This window comes from Panthera onca, chromosome B3 (assembly GCF_046562875.1).
Source record: "Panthera onca isolate mPanOnc1 chromosome B3, mPanOnc1 haplotype 2, whole genome shotgun sequence".
Lineage (NCBI taxonomy): Eukaryota > Metazoa > Chordata > Mammalia > Carnivora > Felidae > Panthera > Panthera onca.
Window position 1 is genome coordinate 117,186,337 of NC_138344.1, and position 24,220 is coordinate 117,210,556.

General features: G+C 44.0%; 1 protein-coding gene across 10 annotated transcripts in view; it reads right to left on the reverse strand.

The window, feature by feature from the left end:
* Positions 1–24,220, reverse strand: part of DPF3 (double PHD fingers 3) — a 303,761-nt gene that overhangs the window by 42,177 nt on the left and 237,364 nt on the right. For 7 of the 10 annotated variants that reach the window (XM_060617356.3, XM_060617353.3, XM_060617358.3 and 4 more), the window contains one exon: positions 22,540–22,668. In XM_060617356.3, the coding sequence (XP_060473339.2) occupies positions 22,540–22,668 (129 nt within the window). Of the gene's footprint in view, positions 1–8,245; positions 10,170–18,246; positions 18,362–18,435; positions 19,639–22,539; positions 22,669–24,220 lie in introns of those variants that run through there. The other 3 variants (XM_060617355.3, XR_009605553.3, XM_060617354.3) reach the window with 3 other exon arrangements.

Consider the following 24,220-nt stretch of genomic DNA (forward strand, 5'->3'; position numbering starts at 1 on the left):
CAAAATCAACTCTGAGGGCTGCCTGTGATAGACCTAATGTGCCGTTAGAGGCAGGCCTGGGGTGCTTTCTGCAGGGCACACAGTTAAATTTCAAGCTAGTATGTAGGTGATCTAGGTGGATGCATGAACCAGACACCGAACATTGCGCGGGAAGCAATTAACACTCAGCCCCAGCGCGTTGGCTGAACCAGATTTGCATCAACATTACGGTGTAAAGGCAGATGAAGGAAAGAGAGATTTTGAAAGGGTTTGGTGAGACAGTGCTGTATGAGGCCCAGGTGCTGCATAAATGTCAGCGGGGGTGGAGTGGGGAGGTAGCAGGGGGAAAGAGGGGTGGATCTAGAAGCTGGCATCCTATTGTTTTTGCTTTTCTCAGAGGGAAGATGGATATTACTCTATTGTGGGTTTCAATTCTGTGCTGTCAGATGACCTTTTCAGTCCAGGGCTCTGCCACGTCTGGGCATGCCTAAGCCAAGACAAGTGCCACTGAGCGTTACAGGCAAATAATAAGCAAAGGCAAACACACTAAAGATCTAGAGTCTAGTCCCGGTCCCGCCACTTCCGTGTAGCTTTGACCAAGTCACAACCCTTCTGAGTTTTGGCCCGCTCATCTGCTAAGTGGGACAGTAGCCCCTGACAAGGCTGCTGGGAAGATTACCTTGAAAATGTGGCTGTTATTTAGCACATCAGGAAGTGCCAACCATTCTTGGCCACCCAGAGATGGCCCCACTCTTTGGACTCACAATCCATGTTCCTCACACACCGCCGCACGTCTTTCAGTCCCGAGGGCCAGCAAAGAACCCACCGACAAGATGAAGTGGGGAGACATGAGCACAGGAGGTAGAAGGAAAAGCGAGGTCCCAGGAATTGCGATCTTAGGACTTCTTGATTCCCCCACAGGTAAAGCGGCTAAGGGCAGACAGGCAATGGTGCCAGAAGGTGCTTCCGCACCCAAACAAAGGCAATGGCCAGAATCGGAGCCTTCTTTCCTCAACTCTCCTCAACCACGTTCAGTGACCTATAGATCTAAAGGACACTTTTTCAAATAAACTCTCTCTCCAACTCGACTAAAAGGACAATCAGAGATTTGATCCCAAATTTCAATCAATCTCTTAGATACAAAGCTCTCTGGGGCCAACCGGCCTCTCAGGATATCCCATACTCCTCCCCAACGGTGTTACAAACCAGGAAGGGGTAGAAGAGCACTTTCTCTGGTTTCAGAATAATTCTTGGTGGAACAGACCCACAGAATCATGTGACACTTAGCGAGGTGAACACTTCATCAGTTGGACACGCATCACACAGAAGACAGGATACACCGGGGTTCTGTCACAAGTCATTTAGAAGGAATCCTGACCACTCTTTTTTCCCTCACAGGGGCTAGGATCCCACAGTCATGACACAGTCCGAGGCGGCCTGGTAGGGAAGAGTATATAAACCCAAACTTCTTCACGGGCAGCTGGGCTGCCCTCACACAGCCGTCCTAAACATTATATTCATCCTGCTCAAGGGCCCAAGATGCACTGGCTTCCTCCTGTTCCTATTTCCTGCATTGTTGATCAGGCCCCACCATGATGGTGAATGCTGTTTGCATCCTCTGACTTCTCTCCACAGCCTGGGATCTTCCCCCACTCCATTCAGGTTCATCTCACTGTGCCTGCAGCCCCACTGTGCTGCTCACACCTCAGAGCTTTTGTTCAGGTATTTCCCACTCTCGGTAGCCTGTCTTCTCTTTGCTCACCCCAACTGCAGCCCAACTGCGCTCTCCATTCAGTGCAGACCCCCCTCGCTATTCCAGCCTGAGCTGGAAACTCCCTTCGCTCAGCCCGGGTGGCACCCACAGTTTGTACCAACTTGGCACCTAATTATAAACGGTCTTGTCTTGAATAATATGCTAACCACCTGTCTCCCCTCTTTATGAACAGAAAAGAGGACTTCCACAGTGGAGAGGGTCTGAGCAAAACAATCTTCAATTGGAAAACTCAGACATTACCAGCTATGACTACTACCATTGTCAACTCAATCTCCCTGAGCCTCAATTTCCATGTCTGTGAAACAGGAATGGTAATCTGAACCTGAGAAGGTGGGTATACAGCCTTCACAAGCTAACATCTATAAGAAGCCTATCAGTGACTAGCACATAGAAAGTATCCCCAAGGGGCACCTGGGTGGCTCAACTGGTTGAGCATCCAAGTTCAACTCAGGTCACAATCTCACAGTTCACAAGTTCAAGCCCCACATCAGGCTCGCTGCTGTCAGCACAGAGCCTGCTGTGGACCCTCTGTCCCCCTCTCTATGCCCCTCGCCCGCTTATGCACACTCTCTCTCTCTTCTTCAAAAATAAACGTGATAAAAAAAAGAAAAGAAAGTGTCCCCAAAAGTTTGTTTCAATTCCCCTTTGTTTGTCTTTTATGCCCTGCAAAACCTAACACAGTACTGCAACACGGAAGACATTCAATAAAAGTTTGATTAATTGATCAGAAGCATAAAGCAAACCAATAACTGGAGGGTCATTATACAAAACACCAGTATGTGGTCAAAACATATTGATCTATTTTTTCAATTACGGACAAAAGGTTGATGTCTACAGAGGGAAAACAATCTATTTTAACTAAACAACTTTTCAAAATTACAAACTGCCAGTCTCTTTGAACTCATAAGTCAAGGAGAAATTTTAGCATAAGCGTTCACGCTAGCAACTCATCACACCATTCCTTCACCCCTTCTTACACAAGCTGTCTCCATTCCCAACCTCTTTTACATTTCACGTCCTCAGAAAGTTGACTTCACATACTACAAATACAGTACAATCCTTCCTACTTCTTTAAATCAAACACAGAGCAAAACTATAGGTTTTTTTTCTAAGTTACGTGGAAAGAATCCTGACCACAGGTTTTCCCAAGCAGAATTTTTGTTTTATACATATAAATATAAAATTAACTTTGTCTTTTAATAACACCTTCCTTCCCCTACCTACTGAGTTGGGGAGAGGGGAGTAGACAACCATGAATATTAGTGAGGCTGTTCAACCAAAATCAAGTTAAGAATAATATCCGGGTCCTATGAGCAAGTACGAAATCCATGCACCAAGGATGATGTTGGACATGGTGAAATCCAAGGAGATGAGAACCATAAAGGAACTTGGAGTTTTCAGCAGAACCATTTTCCCTCGTGGCGTTTTGGCCTTACTGTCCTTTCCAGTTGCTTCTCACTGTTCGTCTTTCACATTTTTGACAATTCTCTGGAGGAAAATGTCTCTTGCATTCACTTTCCAGCTGGCGTCTCACATTACCCAAACAATGGAAGTCCCCATAAGGCCTTGGGGCATTGCTTCAGTATGAATAGGAACAAGCCTAGAAGTGTAATTTTGGTTAATGATCACAACACGCGTCCATAAGACCAATTCTCGCCACGCCTCCCCACTCCCTGGTGGTGAGTTAGGCACTAACTCTTTCAGGTTACCCAGCTACAATTCAAAGCATTGCCAAGCTTGACGAGACCCTGAGAGGTCATCTAGCCCACGCCCCTAACTCCGCGCAGAAGTATTTGGCTATCAGTGAGGTCACATCAGCTTCAATAGTCAAAAATTCTTGCTGTCAAAAGAACTATTTGTCAGTCTGTTCCAAGCCCCAACTTCTCCCGTCCTCTCTAGAAGCCAAAAAGATCAGTATCTTTTTCTCAATGATGCATATGACAGTTATTAAGTGACCCCAATTCTCTTGCCCAATTTAACCCCAAATCCTTTGCCCTTTCTTACAGGGCTTATTATTGTTCATCCTTTTCATTATTGTTAATATTCTTCTCTGTACTTTTTGGGTTTTCCAGTTATTTTCAGCTATTTCAAACACAGTGGTGTCAAATATTAAATAGAGGTGAAGAAATGCTTTCCAGCCCTTGCACGTTATACCCAATATAACCCAGCTTGGCATCGTGCTAACTTAAAAATAAACAGCACGCTGCTCCTTCAGCTAGTGTTCCACTACGGCTTCCAGATCCATCTCAGCTATGATTATGTCTTGCCAGGTGATCACTAATAACACAGTCACCATAATTATATCAGTCAGGTGGGTACAAAACCATTGATCCCCACTGTTAACCACCTCACACCAAAGCATTTCCTATTCTGGTGTAAGGAAAGACCAGGTAACCAATGGATTGTGCTTCTAACACCATATTCATGCAGAATACAAAACATAGGGTTTTCTAACTAGAATCTTTCTCCTTCTAGTCAATGCCGAAAAGCTGACAACTGGGTGACTTCAGTTACGATCACGGGGTGAAGCTTGGAGCAAACAGAGCTGACATACAACATATTGATCTCACCCCCTCACCCTGTTAAGAAAACTAGGAAGTAACTCAGGGAACTTAGCAATGGGCACCAGTAAAACACACCCTGAGATCTGAAAAGTTACTCATTCTTTCAAAGCAATGCAGTGGCCTCTCACAACGGCTAAAGAGCATCTCTTTGATGAGTTTGGCAAGGCAGCTGCCACCTAGCATGACCAGCTCCCGGGCTACCTGTCAGGTTCATCCCATACTCAACTTGTAAGAGGATTTTAATTCAGTAGTAGGTCTGGTATCAGGAATCTTCATTACCATCTAAGGAAGACAATCATTTGTCAGTTCTTTTAGGATGTGAGATACTGAGTTGGAGACTCAGTGTTCTACTTCTGAATATGACCACAAACAACTGGGCTCTCAGGATGAAATGCACCTCAGCAACATCCTCAATGCCTCATAACTAACAATTTCAGGGAGCCACAGCTATTGGGGAATCAGAAAGAGACCATTTCTTTAACTGCAACAACCCCACACCTCCCAAACTGGGCTCTGCTAAATGTCCTTTAGCATTTATCTCCCACAGAAACTATAGTCGATGTTCACTTAGCCCACAGGAGCCATTTGCATGGACTCAACTATTTTAAAGTTGGTCTTTTTTCATATTTAAGTTGGTAGAGATGAATGATGTTAGTCATTATGCCTCCAAGAGTCACCATTATGTATGGCTACCATGTCGACTGGCTGGATTATTTATAGGTACTTTCGGTAAGCACTGTACTATTGTAGTTTGGACCTGGCACCCAAACGAGAAAACCTAATAGCTTTCTAACACCTTGTGGTGGAATTTTTTGGATCAAAACACTTATCCTTATAGGCCTCAATATGGCTTTCATTACTAACCATGAAATGTACTTCTTGCCCTTCACCTGGTGATGTGAAATTCTTCTCTTAGTCCTGCCACTTATAAAGGTCTTAAGTATCACTACCAGCACTCCCCACTGTAACAGTATAATACTCTGTATTTCTAATTCAGGATCAGCGAACTCTGGCCCCTGGGCCAAATCTGGCCAGCTAGCTGCCTATTTCTGTAAATAAAGTTTTATAGGAATACGATCATGCCCACTCATTTATATATTGTCTGTGGCTACTTTCATGCTACAACCCCAGAGCTGAATAGTTGCAACGGATGTCTGGCCTGCAAAGCCTGAAATATTTACTATCTGGACCTTTACAGGAAAAGTTTACAGAGTCCCCATTATAAGACAGAAGGAAAACAAATTGCTTATTCAGAATAGCCTTCTCCTCACCTGAACCAAAGAAAATAAAGCAAGAAAACAACCCTGACCCAAAAGACTACCTTTTACATGTACTTTGCATGAATTCTGTGCAGATGCATCTAAGATGTGAAATACTTAAGACAAATTTAAATAACAAAGATTCTGGAGTGACATATATATCTTCATACAAAATATAAAATTTTATATATAAAATATAATATAAATATGCATATCCCTCCAGAATTTTTATTTAGATTTATTTTAAGTATTTTACATCTTCTAATCTTCTGTGCATCTCATTTCAGAGAACACTTTGTAACATATATATTTATTTATATACTTTTTAAATATACATACATATATACTTTTTTTAATCAAAGGAATTTCTAAATTTGCTCTTTGGGGAAGACAATAAAACTTGAATTGAGTTCTTGTCACATGGAATAATTTAGAAATCTTAGAAAAGACAAGACGGGTAAAAGGAATGTGATATAATAGATGACTGGTCAGCAATAAGAACAAAGTACAAGAAAAATAGAGAACAAAAAAACCATAGCTTTAAACTGTATAGCCCCGCCCAGGGTTTTAGAGAGATGCTCTTTCATTTACGTGCAGAGGGAAGGGGACTGGATGGGGGAACGTCTTGTACTAAACTGCATCCTGAATCCCTGATGTGCTCAACAACGACCTAGCTCCATCCAGAGACCAACCCAGGGACCCATTCCCAGCACATAACAATTCTAAGTCAGATTACCATTAGACACATCCATGGAGGAAGTGAAGGAATTTGGTCAAGGCATTTCATCCTTCAACCTTACCCAGACTGGAGCCCTTAGGGAAGGCTGTCCCAAAGTCGTCAAAGGGTATCTGGCACACACTCACATTTAGTTTTGTCCACACAAAATAGATTTTCAGTGTTTTCAATTTATGACCAACATTTTGGGGAGATCTCACCAAAATTTTTGAAGTTTTGGTCCGTCTTGAAAAACCTGGGCACCTGAGAACCCTAAGCCCTCAAGCAGCACCGCCTGAGCTGGTAGTGGCTGTCCCACTCAGAGCACAGATGCTGTCTGGCTCTATACACTTCCTACGACTCCCTGGTGTCTCCCTGTGTCCCAAGGCTGAGCATCAAGGGCTGCCTCCTCCCCCTGGCACTGTTAATCGTCACTCATTAAAGATACCTGCTCCGTAGGCATCTCAAGTTTGACGCCAGAGCTAACCTTTTATATGAACTGATATGTTTCCAAACGGATGAGGAAAGTGATTTTTCTCTTTGTCATTCTTTGGTTCACATGTATATTTTTCCCCTCCCTCTTGATCAGTGACCATCTACAGACATCAAGCACATGCATGCTTTGCCAACAATTCACCGTCATTTGAAAAAGGCAGTCCCTTCCCTCATGAGCTACCAGTAAAGACATTTGATTCTGCTGGGTCTCCTCCATCCCTTAGTTAATTTACACTGATACTACATCCGTATGCTAGACAACTTATCCCTACAAGCAGCCAAAAGACAATACCTACAAAGAGGTAGGTATGTCATAAGGTAAGACACAGCTTACGGAGAGAATGTTTGCCCATCAGAATCAAGGCACCCTTTTGGAGGGCGTAAATTAGAAGGGAGATTTCGGGTGCAATCATTTCCCTCCTGAGAAGATATTTAATCCCCTTGGTGACCTCTGAATTGGATCCAGTGTCTCAAATTTAAGTCACTTCAGGAAGTGGGTGATACTTAATAAATGTGCAAAACTTCCTATTTACACCAAGTGTCTATCAACAGATGCATGGATAAACAAAATGTGGTATGTGCACACCAGGGAATATCACTCAGCCTTCAAAAGGAATGAAATTCTGACACCTGCTACAATATAGACACACCTTGAAGACAGTATGCAAAGAGAAATAAGGCAGTCACAAAAGGACAAACACTATACGATTCCACTCATCTGAGGTATCGCCAGTAGCCAAATTCATAAAGACAAAGTAGAATAGTGGTTGCCCGGGGCTAAGAGGAGGAGAGTATGAGGAGTTCTGTTTAATGGCGACAGAGTTTCAACAGGAGATGAAAAAGTTCTGGAGCGGATGGAGGTGGGCTGTGCAACAATGTGAATGCACTCAATGCCACTGCCCGCTAAAATGGTAAATTTTATGTAATGCATATTTTACCACAACAAAAAGAAAACAAAAGCTTAAGGAGGGTATATTGGCGGAGGGTGGGGGGGGACGGTTGCTTTTTACTGTTAGGGAAACTTATAAGTCCGTAATAAATATCACAGTGTGACAATGCTCAGAGGGCAAGACATGGCCTGAAAGGCCAGTCTGGTTCCACCTGACCTAGGGCACCCATATGAGAACAGTATTCACTTCCATACACAAGAAGAAACCTATCAGAGGGTCTGGTTTATAGCCGTACCAACTGGCCGCTTGGGGACGCTATACTAAGAGCACCTTTCACGCAATGGAAATATTAACCCCCAGATTTTTCCAAACACACACTAAATCTCACATTCTTATGCCAAACTACTCTTGGCATAGAGATAATGGCAACACTGGACAGGCATATCAAGTCTATACACATAAACAGGCTCTCCATGGAGAGGGTGACAATGGCTGCAGTGATGGTGGGTGGGCGACAGCAACTATGGACTCAGAGAGCAGATACCGGCACCAACGCTGGGCACCGTTCGCTAAATAAAACAGAAAAGGTCCAACACACCTTGAACGTGCAAGTGGGCAGAATCCTTTCAAGACGGTATGAAAGTCAAACTCAAGTAGGATGAGGTTGGTAAAGTAAAATTTACAGAGATGCTATGGGAGCATTGGAAACAGACTTTTATTTAACAGAAACTTACACAAATTTGATACAAACCCTACATTATGCAAAGCTTTATCACAATTCTACACATTGTAACTTGTGGGAGTTGGTTGGAGAGTGGGTTATTATTATAATTATTAGCATTTTGAAAAGGGACCTTTTCTATCAGAAAACGTCACAGAAAAGGGCTACAAAATGATACAAAGACACTCTTGGTGATCTCCCGCCCTCCACCCCAGGACTGGCCTTGAATGAGAAAGCTGAAAGGGCTAGCAGGAGGTCTGTGCCCATCCAGTCTCCCCTTTCAAAGGCAAAAGAGAGATTCTCAGGCTAAGAACCATTTCGGTAACACTGGCACTCAAGGACTCTTGCTGATGAGAACATCCAGCGTTAGATTATGCATTCATTATTGGGACTCTGCTTACAAGTGGGGGACACTCAAGAGCATGGACACGGAGAAGACCTGGAATAGAATCGAGTGGCCCTGCCGATCAACCGAGCTCCTTCGCCAGGCCACAGACACCGTGTTGAATTACATAGGCCAGCACGTTCACTTCTACCCACACGACCATAAAAGGACATGTTAGAACACGTGTCTTTCTCCTTTACCCCCACCAGCAGCTGAATTTGAGGTTTCCATCATTCAGGTTGGCCTTCCTTGCCCTTGGGGACACTCTAGAACCTTAGGCCACCCCAAAGCCTGCTCAGTAGAAGTCTCCTCTGGAAGTTGTTAGGTGACCAAATTAGTATCATCTCAGCTGATGCTTATTTTGTTGTCTTTTTTTTTTTCCTCTTTCTTCGCTGCATTATTTTAAACAAAGCTGTCTGTGTTTGAAAATGTTGAACTCGCAGAGATACAGTTAGTCACTAGATGGAATTCTTTTCTGAACTAGGCCTCGTCAGACATGACAACCAGGAGTCGAGCTGTTTCTTGACATCCAGATGAATGGGGTTTGCCTATGGGGGGGGGGGGGAGGGAGTTTTCTGGGGAGTAGGGAGAGACTGCTGATAGCCTTTGTGGCTAATTTATTTCTGTCACGTCTTAACACATAACCATGTAACATCACCAATGCCTCCAACAGAATTTTGAAGAAGAAAAAAACCAATCACTCCTCACTTACCACATCCAACTGGCAGAAATAAAAATACCTAAAGCACATACATGAATGGCTTTTTTAAAAGCCCGAGAGAGCAGAGTTGATCTTTATTTTCTCATTAAAAATGTGGGGTCTTTTTCCTTAGCGTTAATATGAAGTCTTTATTTAACATTAAGTAACTCTTTTGATTTCGTGTCTTCACAAAATTGCTTTTAACTTTTGAAGTAGAAGGTACTTTAAACAAAAATACTGTGCCAGGCCGGCACTTTTTTCTTTTAAATATTGAAATAAATAAAATAGTTAACTCTTTTTTTTTTTCCGTCAGTTTGTTCATGTTCAGTTATTTCTATGGTAGAGCACTTCCAGTCTGACCTGGGTACTTTCTCGGAGACACTTAAAGAAAATGTAATGAAGGATTTTAAAAAGGAAAAAAAAAAATATCTTCTTATTGCACACACTTAGGCCACTCCCAAGACTTCTCTGAGCTGAGCTGAGCTGAGCTGAGTTGCGCTGGAGGCTTTTCCACAATCCAGGCTCCTGTGTTGGCTGAAACACACGCGCAGGAGGGGGCCGGGCAAGGGAAGAGGAAGAGGAGGAGGAGGACAAGGAGGAGGAGGCGCAAATCAACGTGGCTCCTTTTCACCTTCTTCAGAAATGGCTTGCTTGAAGGATGCCGGAGTCCCCAGGTCATAGAGTTGACTGCAGAGGGAAAGGCAACGAAAGATAAAACAAAAAACAACAGCACAGGACAACTACCTAAAAAAAGGAAAGATTAAAATGAAGGGGGTGGTGGAAATGAAATGAACTGAACAGAAAAACAAAAGAAGAAAGAAAGAGAACATACTACCTATGGCCATGCTAATGAGACCATGGCCATGTGCAAGGAGAATCTGGCTCGTGTCTCCTGTGCCCTGAGCATCAGCAGCACGAGATCAGCCAGAAATAGGGCAGGTCAGCTGCACTTGGGCAACCAACTGACACAAGAAACAGAGGGGACACAGCTGGATTTTCAAATCCTAGGTGGTGTAGTGGACAAAACCGGATGCTGGCAAAATCTATCATTTTTTTCTCCTCTACTTGGAAGCTGAATCTTTTCACTGTTAAAATGCCCCAGAAGGACCGTTACGATGCAATCTGTCTGCCTGTCACCTATGTGGAAATGAGTTGTTCTATGGTGTAGGACGAGTGGCAATTACAAAAACCCCAACCGATGCCCCATTTGGCCTCAGGCCCAAAGGACACTGCTTCACGCACACACCCTCACCTCCAACCCCAAGTGATTCCAGGGTGTCAGAATTACTCAGGGAGAGAACCAAGCCAAAAGATCCATTCCAGTCCTCAACTAGCCCAGTGATCCCAACTGTCAGCCTTGGAACCTGGTGGCAGTTCAATCCTGGTGGGTCCTTTAGCCAGGATGAGTACCAACCAGGAATGGATTTGGCTTCTAGCTGAAATGAAATCTGCTAAGTTATTTTAGGCTTTGGAATGGAGTAGTCTGCACAAAGGAGGAAGAAATAAAACCAAGTATTATCACATTTCACCCCAGAAGCAGTCCCTGAAGGCAGAGATGCGTGCCCCTAAACAGTGCCCATGTCACGTTGGGCTGGGTGGCAAGGGAGAGAGGAAAGGAAGGAGGGGCCCAACTGGAAAAACGGCCAAGGCAGCAGGGAACAAACATCAAAACCAAATGAGTGGCTCAGCCTCCTCCAAGGCTCCATCCCCCATCTTTCTTTGTAGTACCTAAGGCCTTACTCACTGGTCAGGGGCACAGGACTGGTATAGAAGCACTTCCAAAACTGAGACTATCTGTATACTTATGTTTTCAAGGGGTGGCTGAGAAGAGCCTCATTTCTACCCACCACCAAGCCCTCCCCTGACCTCTTCTCCTATTTCCTTCCCCTCCATCCCATCCCATGCCCTTCCACTGTCTCACCTCTCAGATGTGCTTTCTTGGTGTCCTTTCCCAGACCCAGTCCTCATCACTAGTGCTCATCTCTTCGCTGTCCCACCTGCCTCTAGCCCCTTCGCTCCTCTGATAAAATTAGTTGGCCTTCAGAGCCCCCACAGATGCCTGCCAAGTGTATTCTTGTTGGGCACCCAAATTTTCACTCCCTGCCAGGAGTGTTTCTGTCCCTCTCCCAGTGCCCCCGACCCCTCCAGTCAGATATCACCTATCACTCTTCTACTGAGTCTGTCTCATAATCATACCTTCATGACCCTCCAGTTTCCTCAAATTTTCATCCTTGGCCCCCCAAAACACACACACACACACACACACACACACACACACACACACACACACACTTTTCTTCTTTTGTTCCATTTAAGCCACCTGGAAAATAGCTGGTTGGTTCCCAACTTTGTGCTCCTAACATCCATTTTCTCCTTCATTTCCTCTGGCTGGGCCAACTGCAGGCCATTGAAAATGTCCCGCTGCACCTCAATCCCCTTCAAGGAGGCTACTTTTCCATCCCTCCACATGTCCTCCACTCCCCCCCCCCCCGACTCTGGTCCTCACACCCTCATTCTTCCTCCTAACCCCTCATCACTCCTTTACTGGCTCCTGGATCTCTTCTACCCTCTCTGACTTGACCAATGGATGCTGTGTCCAGATAGGACCTCTCTAACATTTCTGTCCACAGTATTTATTGAGCATCCCCTATGTATGGAATGAGACACTAAATCCTTCCACTAATCAGCTCAGAAGCATTGTTCAGTGCTCAGTTTATTTCAACAAATAATTATGGCACAATGGTGTCAGGCACTGTCTGAGGGACATGAATGACATCATCTTTGCCCTCAAGGAACACATCATCTGTTTGATGAGAAAGACTACAAACAGTCATGTTATAATAAGCGCTAAACTAGTAGCATGAACAAAATACTACAGAACGATACTGAAGCATATGTTCGCATTATGATTTTCGCCATCTTACATGGTTTGGGTGGCGACCCCCAGCTTTGCCTTTTGTTCAGCTCCAGCTCCATTCTCTCTGACAACAGACATTCTTGCCAACACAGTAAATAGCACTAGCCAATCTGGAGCTCTTAGTTGATCTGGATGACTTCGTCCAAGAAAATCTCCCTGACCACGGTGGTCCCCAGCAAAAATAATTACATATCACCCCATGATGCTCTTATACATTTTTAACTACTTGTAAATATCTAGTCTGCCCAACTAGATGGCCAAAAATCCAGCGGACACCAATTCCATTGGCCCCATGTTTAATTTCACCCTATCCTTCACAGGGCTGAACAGTCGTACGCGTACTGATGCTATTCGGTCTCTGGTTGTTAAATAAACAAAGGTATATATGAAAGAAAGTATTTGCATCCCAAGTGCATAAACATGGTATCCTGAACCTGAGCTGAAAGGACAAAGGTCTGAATCACCAATAGTGGGAGACATCAATCGTATACCCCCTGATAGGAGGCCCTGAGAAGGATGCAACATCATTTCTGTGGCACTCTCACCCGAATTCAGAACCTGACTGTTAACTCTTAGAAAACAGTACACAACCCTGAAGTGAAGGGCTTCTATAAATTGATTACCCAGTAGTCTTCAAAAAGCATCAAGGTATGAAAGATAAGGAAAGACTATGGAACTAATGACTACAGGTTAAAGGGCGTTAAGAGGACATGACAACTAAATACGACGTGTGATCCTAGATGAATCCTGGACTAGAAAGAAGACATCGGTGTAACTACTGGAAGAATCTGTATAAGGCCTGTAGATTGTGAGGCATTGCATCAGCGTTAATTTCCTGATCGTGATCATGGTACTGAGATTATCTGAAGAATCTAAGTACAGAGTACATAGAAACTCTTTGTATCATTTGTGTGAGTTTCTCTGTAAAATCTGAGATTATTTCAAAATTAAAAAATGTTTAAGTCTTACTCATTGGTTGAGGGTCAGTATTGAGATACTTTGTAAACCTAACTGCCAAAGCTTTTTAGCTAATAACTCAGTTCTGATGGGGACCTTCCATCATTCTCAGCTGTTTTGTAAATCAATCAAGCAGAATGGTTTTTCCTGTACTGTTATTTTGAGAAAATGGTCAGAAATCACTTTTATTAAGCACCACAGTACCATATAACTCAATTCTTTAGTGTTAGAGGCACTCAGGCATGTGAAGTGCTCATTCCCTCCACCTCATCACTTCCACCCTCACCCCCACCCTGATGTCACCATCAAAACATTGACCACGTAAGAAACTCAACCTTAGTTCCTTGGGAAAGTTCATAAAGACTTCAATACTGCTGCTTTTCAGCAGAGTTCTGATGTGATCATAGGTTGGGTTTTGTTTTATTTTATTTTTACAGCATCGAATACCTCCTTTCAACCCAATAAGGTCTTGAATGAAAAGACCTCAAAAGCCCTTGACTCCTTTTACTCAAGAAATCTTCAAACTATGATCAACGGAGAAGTCAGTGTAGACTGTGGAAAGATTATCAGGAGACTCAAACACCGTTTCCTGAGCCTGGAACTTCAGACAGTCACCTAACGTGATCAGTCTGTTTCCTCATCAGTAAAATGGGAATGAATGACATCTATCCTACCCCACAGGATTGTTTTAAGAATCATCATGAGATAATATTGGTTATATATTATGATAGGGTAAAAAAAAAATCCATGTGCTTAGGATAGAGAAATTGATGCAGAGATTCATGGCAACAAACTCACACAGGGACTGAGTCCAGAACCCAGAACTTTTTATTTCTACTCTAGGTTTCTACTCACTAGATCAAAAATGCCTCCCTCCGAAAGTATACACACAATTAACTTCACTTCCAAAGGCTAAACCACATCTCCTGTGGAAAAATTCCTAATATATGAGCCTGTTCAAACTTTAAGTACAAGTTCAAGATCATATTCATCAGATGTAACAGGAGGCATATTGGGATAATATTAATTAATTTTATTCCACCATGAAGTGAGTACCTCCAAACAGCTTTTAGTTCTCTCCCCGAGTAATGATCTTGTGTTCCCTCAAGTGCTATATAAAGGCAATCGCAGGCTGCAGCCCATTAGGTGCAGAGAGGGATGCACAGTAAGCAGGAAGGTTTAAAGGGGTACAATTGATGTGAACATCATATTTTTATTAAATCCTTCTCTCTAAAATACCAGTAGCAAATTGCATTACTGACTTTAAAGTACCTTTAAAAAATTAAATGCATATTTCTCACTCCCTGGGTTACAGAATACAGAACCCGATTTCTACAGTCTCAGTAACAGAAATAAAGGATTAGATTGTTCTAGGCGGGAAAAAACATCAGACAGACAGCAAGAGTCATCACTTTTACATCAACAGTTCTCCCCAGGGGATTTGAAGGTTGTAACAAATTTAGAAAGTTCTATATCTTTGGTTCTCCTATCTTTGGGTTAAGACTAAAAAAATTAGGTGACACTTCTGAAGCATTCTGGGTGGTGCTTTCCTGAGCTGAGGACAAAGGAAACTAGTCAGATCGTTTTCATCTTGATGACTAATTTTTTTTTATATGGAACTTGAGCAGTGCTACTCATTTAACAAAAGCAACAACAAAACAATAGATGTGTTCACTGCTCACACAGCTCTTGCAACTCCTGAGGTCACACACACACACACACACACACACACACACACACACGGGGGACTTCATTCCTAATAGGCATCAAGAGGGAATGTCTAGAAATGATGGTTTTGAAGATGAGTTCTCTGTGACATTCTGCACAGAATTTTAACTGGAATTGTACTTTGGGTGGTCTAATTGTCTACTCTTCAGGCTTGAAATTGCTTTTAATAAGGTTATCTTTTAAAACTGTATTCATTACAAATGTCCCTTTCTTTGGTTGGACCTGAGAAAAAGTGAGGGATATCTATCTATCTATCTATCTATCTATCCATCAGCCATCCATCTATCTATATCTTCCCCTCTTTGAGGAAGTATTCATTGGAAAAGGAGTATTAGTTGAAAGGAGAGCCAATTAAACCATAATCAAAGGAGGCATTATAGTTCCAGAAAAAGCTCAAGGAAAAGTATTACAAGCAACTGTAGGAGCTATTGGATCAGGCTCTAAAGGAAAGGGTTGAGAGATTCACCCAGTTAGCATAAAAGTTGGAAATAAACTTCTTCTCCCAGAATACAAAAGCACCAGAGTAGCTCTAGATGAGAAGGATTATTTTTTATTTAGAGACAGTGGATGACATTGTTGGAAAGTATGCAGATTGAAATAAATAACTACTTAAACGGCATCACGTGAAGCTGCCCATTCCACTGAAGTTCTGAAAGCTTTCATGATGTCCGTGTCTCTATTTTAAAATAAACTAATGAGGGCACCTCGGTGGCTCAGTCGGTTGAGCGTCTGACTTCGGTTCAGGTCATGATCTCGCGACTCGTGAGTTCGAGCCCCACGTCGGGCTCTGTGCTGACAGCTCAGAGCCTGGAGTCGGCTTCGGATTCTGTGTCCCTATCTCTCTCTGCCCCTCCCTCGCTCATGCTCTGTCTCTCTCTCTCTCCCAAGAATAAGTAAAACATTTAAAAAAATTTTTAATAAAAAATAAAATAACGATATTCAAACTTCAAAAATTATAAATAAAAAAATATTAACCTATCTATATTCCTATATTGCATACATAGGAACGTGCAAGTGGCAGCACAGAACAAGGGTAAAGGAATACAGGTCCTGGAGTCAGGTTGCCAGGGATCGAAATCTGGCTCCTTATTATCTGTGAGGGCTTAGGTACATTTCTTAACCTTATTTAGTTACTAAGCCTCAGTTTCCATATCTGTAAACTGGGGCTAAGACAAGCACCTACTTCATGGGGTAATCATGAGGATTAAATGAACTATCCTAAAGAAAACACTCAGAAAATGCCTGATACATAAATATTGGCCATCATTACGTAGAGAAAAGGGGATAAAGTATAACATCAATCATCAAGGCATTTGAAAACCCATGACAGCCAGCTCCCCGCCTCCTGTGCCTCCTCTGAGTTTCCTTCCTTCACCTTAAGACATTTGTCTTCAAAGCCACGTTCATGCCACTCTCTCAAACCTCACTCAACCTCTCTGGATTGATCTTTCTCAACTGAAAAGTGGAAAACTTGAACTGGATCATCTTCAAAGTGCCCTCCAGTTCCTTTTTGTTTTTTTAAAGGATGTAAATTCTGACTGACTCTGTTGGAAGATACTATAAGCAAGGTGAGATAAGGAGCTCAGGCAATGCTACGACACATTACTACACTTGGCTGGCCACACCAAATGAGAAAGATGAGGACATCTACTACCCCCAAAAGGAGAAACTGAAGCCCAAGCTCTGCTAGTAAAATTAAAATAGATAAGCAATAGCCATCCTTGGATAAATCTTTCCTTGGGAGTTTGCCTTGTGTAGACAGTTCATTTTGGTTCTCCTTCCGAGCCCCAAGCTAGAACTCCGAAACTAGGTGGCTTTTTGTAATTTAAATTTAGTCGATTTTTTTTTAACTCCAGTTCAAAGGCAAGCTGTCATTGAAAATTTTAGGACTACAAACAACTATACGGATTTCAAATGATAGTATAGATCGGTTGGACAAATTTTTATTAACTTGGAAGCTCACACTTCATCAATGAGAGCAAGTTACAATGCTATGAATCCAACAGCTAAGTCAAAGTAAAGAACAGATGACAAGGAGGAGAATGACAGGAAGAGCAGGCTGCATCCTCAGCAGAAACCAACTGGAACCAACTACATGGGCTTTTTCACACACGTGAGCATGCAGGAATGTTACAGCACAGGAGGTTTCTTCCGTATTTGCTAGGAACAGGGCCACACGCAGATGAGGCAGAACGCCCCCAAAGTGGGTGAGGTTGTTCTGTCCTCTCACAACCGAGAGCAAATGCCCAGGTCAGCTCTTACACATTTCAAGCAGGAGAAAAGTAGGAGTCCCTTCTGTCTCAGGCTACCAGGGGAGCACAAAGAGTCCATTTGTGGGTTTCTTTGCTTAGTCTTTGCTTTTGTTCGGTTGGTTTGTTATTTTAATGAGAGGTCTAATTCGGGAAGATTTGCAAAGTCTGGATTGTCAGAGCAGATCTTCCCAAACCCTCACAAGCAGCCTGTTGCCTGGGCAGCTACTTGGATCTCCCAACCCAAGCCAAATGGCAGTGCCCATGTCTCTGGACCTGTGCTCCCATGGAGGCTGGAGACCCTGACCACACTGATCCGAAGAAGTTCAGAATCTTCAGCTCAGCTCGGCTGAGTATTTTCCTAATCAGAGATCCTCTTTAATTTGGACTCATCCCCTTGGCTGTAAAATGGGAACGTGGAGCAAGGAATACCACCCCGGACGTGCAGACCCCGTATGGCCGTACTCGCTTCATTCCACCCGAGTACAGCAGCCAGCTCCGACCTCCGCTCCCTGGACTCCACCTGCCAGGTGCAGCCAAAGGAGGCAGACTTAGCCAAGCACTTCCCCCAGCCATGTTCTCTGATGGCTGAAGCCAGAAGCCAGGAGCCCACCATTCTCCGTACAGGGCCCATCCCATAGTCCAAGCAAGCCTCAGTTCCCACACGAGGCCCGGGCCCACGTGGGTAAGCATGCACACGCAGAAAGCAGAGGGCCAGGCGGAGGACACGCCGGTAGCCACACCCACGCTAACATGGCGGTGGGAACCCAGAAAAACAAAAGACAAGCCGGGGGGAGGAAAAGGAAAGAAAGAAGGAAAAAAAAAAAACGATCAAACAAAAAACAAACAAACAAAAAAAAAACCAACTATGATGGTTTTGCCCTCACTGTAAGACAGGCCAGCTAAGACATACCTTTTGACTAGGACTGCACAGCTGTTCGTTCTTGGGACTGCCGACAAGGTGGATGGTCTTCTCCATCGCCCCAGGGACCTTGAGCAAGTGTTGCTTTGGTTTATTTCAGGAGGTGCTATTGGAAACATAAAACAAAGTGCCTGGAGGGCACTATAAAAAAAAATAGAAGAAGAGACACGGGAGACTTGATCATCCAACGGGAATTTATGTTTGTAAACAGGGGCCAAGGGGAGAGGGAAATATACTGTGAGGTATCATTCTTTCTTCCATGAGCGCGGCCTCGGGTTGCTTTGTCACCGCTGAGTCCATGACTTTCTGTTTATATTCCATTCCTGCATTTGGAAATTGCTCTTCGCCAGGAGGAAAGTGAGGAAAAACCCAGCAACAACACCACAGCGGCTATGCTGGCGGAGGGGAGGAGCCCAGGAGGCGCTGGAGGGAGGCCACACGCGGAGGCCCAGACTTCCCAGGAGCTGCTGACATTTTCTCGCAAGCAGGGTGGAAGATGGAAAGGTCAGGGAGCAGAAATGGGGAGGGGGTCTGCCGTAGGGAGCCACACACTCCGTGGGGTACAGAAAGTGCCATCATCTGCAGGCGAGGAAATCCTCCTGACTAGGTGTCCTTGAATCAACCCCTCCCCCAGCGGCTCTCTCCCAAGCAGGATATCACTTCAATTGCTTTGATTTCCCTTCGCTCGCTCTCTCTCTCTCTCTCTCTCTCAAAAAAAGGTCCATTTCTAATAATAGCTAGAATACATAAATAATAATTTTTAATGTTATTCGTTCTTTGTTTCCAAACCCAATGTTCCTCCTCTCTTCATTTTGCCAATAAATGGGAAAACTGAGGAAATGGACTCTGCTCGTGTCAGAAAGATCCCCTCCCCCCCAAAGAGAGACAATCCACCTAACTTCCCATTTCTATGGAAAATAAACAGTACTTCATGATGCCATCTCTCTGAAGGACTGTTATCCTGCTCTTTTGTTCTGCTTTGTTTCAGTAGTTTGTGCTTCGGTTGTACATACCCAGAACAGAGGGGAAGGGGGAAAGGATGCGAGGAAGGAGACAGGAGAAAGCAAGGATGGAGGGAAAACCTAAAGTTGACTTTCATTGAAAAAAAATATATATCAGACCCAGAATAACGACCAAAGTCAGAGGGTGGCGGCTAGTCGCCCAGAGAGTCTGGTCCGTGGGTTTAGCAACTGCCCTTTTTATCTGCTGTGGGTGAACCCCGGCCACTGCGGCGTCCTCGGCAGGAGCGAGGCTCTTCCAAATCGTCCTCATCAAAGCCGTGGAAAGTTGACGTGTCACTTTCTGATGTGGAACCGAATAAGTCCTCCGTGGTGCGTGCTGCGGCCGCTGCCTCCTCCTTCCTGCCTTCTCCTCCCAAATGAGCTGACATGTATGATGAATATATCAGCACATGGGTTAAGCAACAGACAGCATCATTAATACTCTTATTACATTCTTACAATGTTACTCTTAATAGCAAGATCATAAACCATTTCACACCAGAAGGGATTAGCTGGGTGTATCACCTGGTGATAGGGATTTAGGGTAACGGGACAAAGCCAGTGTTTCCAGGGAAAAGGATTCCTCCCCCTCCCAGAAAAGCATCATCTCTACCAGAATATATACGTCCACAGCTCTGACAGCGACAGATTCAACCGTGGTCTTTCTTTCTCCTCTTCCGTATGCACACATATGCATGCACGCTCGCTCAACCCCGCCCCAGACAATGAGTTTCCTTGGTGGTTTTTAAGCCTGGTTGGTATTTCTTTGGTGTTTTCGGTTGGTGTTTCTCTTTTAACATTGTGTGTCCTTCACTTTGACAGTCAGCTTTACAAAGGTATTACTGTCAGATAACCCATTCGAGGTGGTTAAGCCTCCATCCGTTTTATTTTTATTTTTACCCGCTTCTAATCCCATTGTTTCCGCACCCTTTCAATTCTGCCCTTACACCATGTAGTTCATTTGCACTGAAAGCACGAAGAAGTTGGAAAGTCTGATAAGTGGTAGGTAATAAGAAAGTCTCTCATTTTCTTTAACGACTGGAGGAAATTTCTGTGATCTGCACCTGCATCCGTGAGCATGCACATATACAGCTGTGTGCACACACGTGCACGCGTGCGGGTAAACACACATACTCCAGCCGCTAAACATGCCCAGGTCTTAGTTACTCCAGAAAGTCCAGAGTTGTCAAATCTGCCTCAGAGCACTAAAAAAGCAGGAAATAGGGGTTTATAAAGCCTAATAAAATACAGTATCCTGAAATCTATAAAACTCAGGTTTAAACTTATTCCCATTGTAAACGGGCCCCAGGACTGCCCCCAAATGAGGTCACGATGTTTTACTGATGGTGTCAATTTCAGGAATCTCACTTTCTCCCCAGGAAACAGAGGTAGTGGAGTAGATGGGAAGGGAAAGAGTTTTTCTGAGCTTCACAGTCTTCCTTGGAAGGACTCCAAGGAGGCCCTAGAGAAGTATTCGCCCACCTGCCTTAACAAGCGTATCTCATGGGCTAACGCCACCTGTTTACTCCCAAGGTATTGACTATTTCAGGAACATCAGAGTCAGACCTTGACTAAATCATCCACCAAAATTGGCAAATGCAATGAGAACACCTAGGCTGGTACCAAATGGCCCCCTGAGTCACATAGCAGACAGATCCTGGGAAGAAAAAGCTGAATAAAGGCTGTGAGGAGAGAGGCTTTGGACAGACCATACCGGCTGCCCACTTTTGGTCCCCCACGGATCAGATTCAAGTACCCCATCTTTTGTAGGAAAGGAACGGGGAAAATTATAGTAGTTTGCAGTGAGAATTCTGAAGCCTCCCTCTCTAATGCACCCCAAACGCGTAACAGTCCGTCACATTCTGCCTATCACTCCGCCAGGTGACTTTGCTCCTGGCAATAGAGAGTCTGTCTGATCATTTGCTTTTAAAAAACACTGAATTGCATTTCACTTGTTGCGTTTTCTTTAAGTATTTCTAAAACTATTCGTTTTCTTTTGAGTATTTAAAACCCGGAGTCCAGTGTCATAACAGCCCTCTCTTCTAAGCTGGCAACGGTAGAGTAAAAAGTTCAACATTAGGTATTAGGTTTGGAAAACAAATGAACACAGACAGGCCACCCTGTCGGGTCCTTAAGAGTTCCATGAGGGTATGTGCAATGGAAACCATGGTCCTTTTTCAATTACTGATTTGCTACTCAAGTCAGTCTGGATCCCTAAACAACCCAAAACCCAAATATAAAAGGTTTGCAAGCAAGCAAGGGAAGAACTGAGTTGTTGTAGTAAACCCAGGTGTGGTCATCTCAGTACTTCCCTTGGGACTCGGAGCAGGAAGGACCCTGGGGAGAAATATGGAAAGGAGCAATGACTTCTCACTGCTAGCACGAACCACCCAACTGAACTGTATTTCGCCTACTAGTCAGCAATGGACCAGACTAACGATGAATCTGAGATCTTTTCTCCTCCCTGCCTTGTGCTTTGGCTCAGCTGGGACATAAAACAATATGAAAAATAGGTAGCACCAACCAATCATGACCAGCTAAAAATAATGGTTTGGTTAGAGTTGAAAAACACAACAACTTGAACAAAACTTGAAGACCTGAACTCATGTTGAGAATGAAAGGATAAGACCATTGTCTTTTTTGGTCATTTTAGTCTTTGGAGAGGTTAAAGATGAAAATTTCAAAACACGCCAAATCGATTCCAGATTAGCCCTGAGAATACCTGTCCTTTTGCTCCCTTGATCTATCAGGGTCTCTTTTGTCTATTTTATATGAGAAAATGGGATGAGTGGCCAATGGAGGTGGTATTTACGCAGCTGCCCATGAGCCCAGGGGTCTCAGACTCCCGCAATTCAAGATGTGGCTGCTCTCCCTATAGTCATGCTTCCACACTCTTCCAGTTCGCCCCAGGCATTTCCACAGAACAAACACATCTTTTCGTGACGTGCGCATCATCCGATACAAGGAGGCATGTGGCCCGTGCCTCTGGGTCTTTCCCGGACACTACCTCCCTGCTGCCCACAACACACACAAAGAAACAGCCACCTCGTGGAAAGGCCAGACACAAGCCAAAAACTCCTTTCCCTTTTTGCTACATCTCAGGGCATCATTTTGGTTCTTAAAACTCAAAGAAGAAAAATATGAAAATGACCTGAAAACTCCTCTCCACTCAAAATCACCACCGTCACTTCTCCACGCGAGCCTTCAACTCCCACACAAGACAGCAGAGGGGTGCAAGTGATCCTGGTCTATGGGCACAGATGCAGGTAGGGGCCACACTCACCAGAGCGTCCACAGTCCGCACAGGACACCAGCTCCTCAGGCCGCCCGCTCTTCTTGTTCATGTTAGAGCCCCCCAAGCAGAAGTCACAGTAGTTGTTGGGAATGACTGTCCCATCCGGTCCTTTCTGGGCTATAGAAACATTAAAAAAAAAAAAAATCCGATTTTTGACTGCCATGAGCTTCTACTGGCCCCTCTTCTCCCATGGCGTGATAGAATCTGCTCCGGAAAGAATATCAAGTCTAGGATATGAGGCCTTGTTACAACGAAGCAATTAAATTGGGCGAGGTTTTCTTTTTGATCCTCTTCAATTCAACAGTTCTAATACCTTGCAAGCCATCCAGAGTTTAGTTTGATTTTTGCAATATTTGCAAAACCCATCTCTGCGTTTTTACAGAAACTACCCTTGCCTCTCTGATGGCATTCCCTGGATGAGCAGAGCATCTAGAAGGCCTACTAGTCAAGTAAACTTCTCTCATCACTGAACAATTAGCCCTCAGGGCTTAGGCTCAAACAGCAGGTAGCAACCATAAACATTGGTGGGATGAGAGGGAGAGAATGGCCAATGCCTAGGCCTTGCCCTTGGGAAAGATGCTCTTATTCAGGAGATATTCCTTCTGTCCCTGAAAAGAAAAAACAAAGAAGGAAATCTCCTTCCAGGAAGGACATTGAGGATGCTTCTGGGCACTCTGATGAACATCTTGGCAGGTACACAAGGGTCCACTCTTATTCGGCCTCATCTCCCTAAAGTCCAGACTCATTGGCATGGAGAAAACTCAGGACTAGTTCATCAGCAGACTTCAAGCACCTAGAAACAGAACTGGACACTTAGCCTCGCCTCATGCCAAAGATAGGTTGAATGGTGAGTTAGTGAGCGCGTCTTGAGGCTTAAGATCTTCATAAGCCACCCCTGCTGAAGGTCCTCATTCAAAGGCAAAGAAAATCTTGGGACATGATCTTAAAAACAAAGCTTGCGAGAACGGCACCTATTGTCAAGCACTGAAATCATTCTCAGTTCCTAGGAGCTGGCTGAAAAGGCTTGGACAGGTTTCTTTGCATGGAGAGAAATGCCTCCATTCTCCTGCTTTTCGATCCTCGTTGTGGAGATTTTTTTTGTCACGTTAACACTCCCTGTTTGCAACTAAGAAGAAAAGTCTGTCTGTTTATGGGATCAGCCTAAACCACAGGGGTATCTTCTTCCTCACTATACCCAATGTCTGCTGCTATCTTTCATTATTTACTGGCTAACATTAATCAGGGTCCCGTAGGGTACAAATCTGTAAAAGGAAGCAGATATGTGAGCAGAAATACCATCCAGACAGTAAGTGATAAACGGATTCACCCACTTTAATATGATTCCCTCTGGCCTTCGCTTCCTCCATGCCTCTGCTTTGCCTCCAGGAATAGAAAAACTTACCTGGGAAGGCAGAAGACAAAAGCTTGCAGAATTACATTATAGAGAGTTAATCCATTTATCAGTTGCTATTTGGATTGTTTAATCAGTTTCTAAGTCATTGATTTTCATCTTTAGGGAGGCAGCCAGTTCTCTGCAAAAACGTGTTGGCTGTTGGGGACAGACAGAGGAGCTGGCCACCCCCGTGGCCTGTTGAGTGTCTTCATCAAGGACTGTGTCTTAAAGACATGACATGTCACACAGAACGGTTTTGCAAATAATCTCCAAAAA